The sequence below is a fragment of the Varanus komodoensis genome, unplaced genomic scaffold, assembly GCF_004798865.1.
Source record: "Varanus komodoensis strain SLA01 unplaced genomic scaffold, ASM479886v1 scaffold124, whole genome shotgun sequence".
NCBI lineage: Eukaryota > Metazoa > Chordata > Lepidosauria > Squamata > Varanidae > Varanus > Varanus komodoensis.
The window spans coordinates 436,655-442,654 of record NW_025335359.1 but is presented as its reverse complement, the minus strand read 5'-3'; the positions used below and the strand labels follow the sequence as shown (position 1 = coordinate 442,654).

The following is a 6,000-nucleotide window of genomic DNA, read 5'->3' as shown; positions in this document are numbered from 1 at the left end:
TACAGCAGGGGCTTGGCAATCAGACCTGTGTTTTTTCAAAAGATCTGTAGGGGAGACTGAACTGCACTGGGACCATTATGTAGGGGAAGGAGAGGAACCCTTCCTTCCCTGTGCCATTTCCCCAATCTAAGCTCTTCTGGTTACTATTTGTGCTGTAAATTTATTACTGTGACGGGGGCCTGAAAGTTTTTCCATCCCTGTAGGTCAAATAGTTTCATGTGCGTAACTCAGAGAAGAAAAGCTTACCCTTTGATCAGGGTCTGAGGATCTAGTTGAGCAGCTTTTCTCCTTATTTTTTCCACATTGTTCCATCAGCTAACATAATCCAACTTTTACGTGGCTTGCATTTTTCAACTTCACGGATGGTATTTTGGAACTGCACATTTTCCTCTAAAACTAAACATGTGGTATCTGGCTGCATTAAAAAAGAGGAGCAAAAGGTCCTGTTTTTTCCTAACCCTGTTTTATTTAAATTTATTTATTTAAAATATTTATACCCTGTCTATATACAAATAAGTCTCAAGACTGCTCCTGAACGGCCCCAGCAAATCTCACACAATCTGGACAATAAGTAAATGTGGGAGGAATAACCTTTCATGATTATCCTCAAATACGATCTAAAACTGAGCCTCATCTTTGCCCTCATAGTAATAAGGATGCAACCTGGGCTGGGCCTCCCTGGGTCTGCCCACAGTACAGTAATTCTGCCCTGCCTGAGACTGGCACGGATGACCAAACGCTGGATTGGGCTGCTGTGAGGCTTATTATAGCAGAGAAGACCAATGTGAAGTATGTAACCTGGTCTCTGGGTGATGGGAGGCTTGAAGCTGAGTAGAAGCGGCTTAGCACTGTCCTTCACAGCAACTACATTCCATGCAGATCCAACAGATAGAGAGGATGGCTTCAGCCACCCACACTGCGAGAGGCAGGTTTGGTCTTACTCAGGCAGGGTGAGGTAAGATTATCATCTTGTGGCAGATCACATGGGACATGCAGAGCACAAGCTGAGCAGGAGAGGAAATCAGTCTGACAGAGAGGTGGTGAAGGAAGGATAGAGTGAGAAACGCAGCAGGAAGCCAAGGTACCTGGGTGGCTGGCTCTGTGTCATGGTGTGGGGGTGCCGCATTGTTGGCTGGTTGCTAGGGGTCCTGCACACTGAGGGTGAAGTGGAGGGAGAAGAGGGGAGAGTTGAAGCAGGATCTCTACAGCATGTTGCTGCAGTACATCTGGCTGGGGGCTGGGAAGAAGCCTGTGCGTGGTGTGGATGAGTGAGGAAGACCAAGATTCCAGCAGACCTCTGTGTGAAGGGGAAGAGCACAAGAGAAAGAGGGCAATGCCCCAGAGAGCTTATCCGGTTACTCCTTGTGCCATCTGTCTGAAACAATCTCCGTGCCAGGTTTTAACCGGTTGATCATCTCAAGGAGACACCTGCAGACTCTTCCAGCTGCTATCCAATGCTTCATAAAGGAACTGCAGTGTCATTGTGTGGACCTGCTAGGCTACTCATGGAAAATAGCACCACCAGTTTGCAGGGGAAGCACCGTTTGCCATGGTGGACTCATCTAACTCCTCTGGAGGAGTAAGGGCACGTCCACCGGAGAGCAACCTGTCTTTTGGTGTTGGGACTTTAGTGCAGAACTCATTTCTAGGATGAAAAAACTGATGCACTGTGCTGTCATGGCTTTTGCATTCCGCACTACCCAACCAACAACCACTTATTGCCCTAGCCAGCCCAGCAAAACGGAACTGAGACTGAGCAGCATCCTGTACAGAGAGCTCCCCACATATTTTGCACTGCAGGAACTATTCAGCCAGCTACAATTTCCCCATTTATGTTTGAAAGAACATGCCCCAGACAAGACCCCTTCCCTCCGTCACATTCCTGGGGATCCCACATTCCACCTGCTCTGCAGCAATTAGCTTCTTGTTAACCCAGAGGGGATGTGGAGCTGGCTGCCTGGCAGGAGGCACTCCCCTTCTGGGTGAGGAGGAGCCGTCAGGAAGCAGTGCTGCTCCTCAGCTCCCATTCTGCAGTGCCCCCAGCACGCCACAGCCAATGCACCTACGCTGGCATCAGGCGGGGGGAGGGGGGCTGGGCAGCATGGCTTCCCAGCCTGCACAGGATGTGGCAGGACAGGTTCTGTGGGCCAGGGCAGAGCTGGTTCTTCAAGAGGCAAGCCCCACACTGCCCCACCCATGGTTCTTGTAGCTAGGCCACAGCCTGCAGGTGCCAGAGAGCACCACTGGCCCTCTCTTAATGCTTCCTGGAAGCAGATCGACTCCACTCCCAGGCTCGGCAAATTTAGGAGCTTCATCTGCAAGTTACAATCATCAGCTCCTCTGTGCTGCAAGTTCTTTCACCACAGGAAGCACCCGGGTATGCGAATGAAGTGTAGGAAGTTGGGTTACCAATTAATTTTCTGTTTCTGCATTTAAAGGCACAGCACGTTTAAAAGCAGAAAATAAGGCTTGTTAGAAAATGAAGTCTTCTTGGGCCCAGGGTGTGGAGAAACTAGCATTTAGAGGCAGCTGGCCTAGAACAGCATCTTTCAGGGACAGAACACTCACGGCCAGGCTATTTGAATGGAAAAGGGCAGAAGATGGCTATGCTATTGGCACAACACACACCTGCCCCTACAGAAGGGACAGAAAAGTCCACCTTCCAGGTCCTAGCAGGGAGACTCTTCACCTTTCTATGTCCAAGAAGGCAGGCTATCTTTTTGCTTCTCTGTTATTCAGCGGAACACTTCCAGGCCTGTCACTCTTGGTCAAATTGCCAAGACAGGATTGTTGGACAGTTTGGCAAGAGCTTGAACTTTTGTGTCCTGAAAAATCACAGGTGATGTGAGGCTCCGGTGTTCCTGCTTTCCTGTAACTCTCCTGCTTTTACTCTCTCTCTCTCTCTCTTTTGCAGATGGAAGCTTCACAGAAACTGCAGCCTGGGACAGAGACACCCTCCTTGCTGAGATCCTACAGGTGGCAGACAGTTCCACAATCTGGGGAGATGGAGCCAGACCCAAATCTTGATCATCATGGATCTGAGACCAGCAAGCGCAGGGGCAAGCTGCAGAAATGGAAGCGAGTCCAAAGTCAGCCAGAGAGTGACCTTCCTGTGCCTAGTCACGAGCAGCCTCCACCAGTGCCCCCGCAAGACAACCGAGTTGCTACCAAGAGGTCTGTCTTTCAGAGAGCTTTCACTACTCCTGCCAAGATGTCCAAGGCCCAGGAGGGAAGTGGTAAAATGAGCCTAAGGAAGTATCTGCGCTCCATGTCCAACCGAAAAAACCAGGAGGGTCCAGCCCGATCAGAAAAGGAGGTGAAGGAGACCAGCAAAGGTAAGGCAACTCTGCACCAAGACAACATTGTGATGCATTCAGCTGAGCTGCTGCATGGCTTTGGACTGTGCAGGGGGACCTCATGTGGAAGGCGTGGCTGCCACAGGGCTAGTCCAAAGCCCACTATTGCTCAAAAAATTTCCCTTCCCCATTTAGTGAAATCCCTTCCTTAACAAACAAATTAATATGCTGTTTTAAAAGAGAGCTGGATGCAATGCATGGGCTGAATCTAGAGTTGGTCATGCTTTGAGCAGACCCATTCAAATCAATGGGACTTAAACTTAGCCACATCACCTTGACACATGGAATTTGTGCCTGGTGCAGAATTCAGCATCCACAACACCTCCTCCTTTCCTTCCTTCCTTCCTTCCTTCCTTCCTTCCTTCCTTCCTTCCTTCCTACCTGGCTCTGTCCTTTTGGCTGAGGTATGTTTTGAAGGCATACAGGCAGTGCCTGGTGTACTCGTAACCTCAGGAGCCAGCATAGGGGCAGGGAGCAGGGGAGGGAGGCTTCAGGGCTCTGCAAAGCTCCCAGTCATTTATGACACAGTGCTTGGATTGTTTTAGCTGAGCTGACCCAGCCCTGGTCTGCTCTATTTGGTATTAGTTGCCATGTACAAGGAACCAGAAGACAGTCAACATTCTGGATACCATGCACCTGACTCCCCAGGTACCCCACCAGTGCTTCTCGAGTAAGCCTTTCCCTCTCTCCTAGAGCTTTTTCTGTCTTGCCCATTTCTAGGAAGAATAATGGTTGTGCTTGTAGCCACACTTTAGAAACAATTGTGCAGTCATGGAATAGCACTCTTTCAGGTTCAGCGAAAAAGGAAGTGCTGTAGTGATTAGCCAGTAAGTTGCTGTACTCTGAGAACGGCCAGGTTCCTAATCTTGACTGGACCAATTCACACATCATGAGAAGACAAGCTGCACAGTGGCTCATAAGCCATCCTACCCAAGTTGCACCCAACAGACAGCTGAGCACATCACGAGAAGTATGCCCTCCCACTCCCCACTCCCTTGGCTCTCCCACTGATTCTTGGCGGGATGCCATGATTGTTGTTGGCTTGTTCCCATTGTGCTTGTGCGCTGACTGTTTACATGCCACGAAGTTTTGGCCCTTTCATACTTTTTCCCTCTCAAAGTTTACTTCCTATTTTAGCAGCTACAGTCCCTCCAAGGTACCCCAGTGGTTCTTTGGAGGGGCAGCCCATGGTTGCCAACACTTTTCAAAAAGTGTAATGCGTGCAAATATCTGGGCTCATTGCTCCCCCTCCCCAAATTTTCCAGCCAGATTTGCCTGAATCCAACATTGTAGGGTGTTTGTGAACATCAGGAACCAGGAGTGGGCACTGTGCATAGCAGTATCTGCTGGCCAAGTCCAGCAGGCACCACCCCTGTGCAAGGCCCACTCAAGTCTGCAGTTAAGTTAATAGCATTTGATGGATGCCAGAAGTAGCCAGGAGTGCTTTCCAGTAGAAGGCCCAAAAGTATTGATTGTGTACCTAAATTAATTTTCCATGGTAAGAAAAAAGACGGAAGATATGGTGGGAAAACAAAAGGGAGCGACAGGTCCAAGAGAATGCTGTCTGTAGAATTCTCTAAATGTGGCAGGGCAAAGTGGGGCCAAGCTAGGACCTCCTGCTGTTCAAGAAAGGCATCCCCTCCATTTCCTGGGTACACTAGCATTGACTCCTGCTTTGACACTGGCAACAGGATAGGGACCTCCACTACACTTGAGGGCGGCAGACTATTTTAGAACAGGCCATCTGGCACATAGGGCTATGTTCTTCAAGGGAATGGAATGACTGAGGGAATTAGCAACAACCGCTGGGGGAGCTTCTTCTAGCTGTTGCCTCTCTCTGCCTAATGACAGGGTCAGCCTTGGTGTGATGGCACAATCAAAGACTAATCTGGAAAGACCCAAAGAAAACTAGCATATTGCTATTTAAGCAAGAATTCCAGCTGGCCTAGTTAAGTTGGAAAAAAAGGAACACAAGCCAGTTAAGTCCTATTGGAATTGTGCTGAAATCAATGGGATTCTTGATAGTTAAAATCCTTTGACTTTGGAATGTACTCTGGTTTGATCCAAGAATGGCAAATGAAAATATATTCACCCCCGTTTTTTTTCATTGATGTACTGACTACTAATAATATTTGGGTAAGTGCTTCCCAAACTGCTATACTGATCTGGTACTCGACAGGGAGGGATTCTCTCTGTGGCGAACAGTTGCTCATGTCTCTGCTATGCATAACATGCCCCAGTTTTGTTTTCTGACTGGATCATTACATAGCAAAAGGCTCAGACTATCTACTCTTCTGATGCCCAAATGACAGGCAGAGAAGCCACTTTCCTTCTGCTGTTGAAAGGCCTTTTTCACACAGTCTTCTGCTCCATAAATCTGCATATTGGTTTGCTGTGTGTAGCCTACACACCTTACCTCACAGCAGCATTTTTGTAAACCACAGTCGCATGAAGGTGTGCACTTTGTTTATGATGCACTTAGTGATGAGCGATGCAGCCTCTCCCTTTGCTTCAACAACTTTGCCCTTTGTCTTCGGTCATATCGTTTGTGTTTAAAAAAATCTGGGGCTGCTTTTTGCTTCCCTCATTATTTACCTCCTTTTGGAGGAATATTTTTAACCAGGTGTTTTGTGTGCATGTGTGT

General features: G+C 48.4%; 1 protein-coding gene across 1 annotated transcript in view; it reads left to right on the top strand.

The window, feature by feature from the left end:
- The first annotated feature begins 1,053 nt into the window (after positions 1–1,053).
- The window catches only part of RASAL3 (RAS protein activator like 3), a 49,504-nt gene continuing 44,557 nt past the window's right edge, over positions 1,054–6,000 (top strand). Inside the window, exons 1-2 of the mRNA XM_044422295.1 lie at positions 1,054–1,081; positions 2,915–3,335. Coding sequence (XP_044278230.1) covers positions 2,915–3,335 — 421 coding nt within the window. The 5' untranslated portion in view covers positions 1,054–1,081. The remainder of the gene's footprint in view (positions 1,082–2,914; positions 3,336–6,000) is intronic.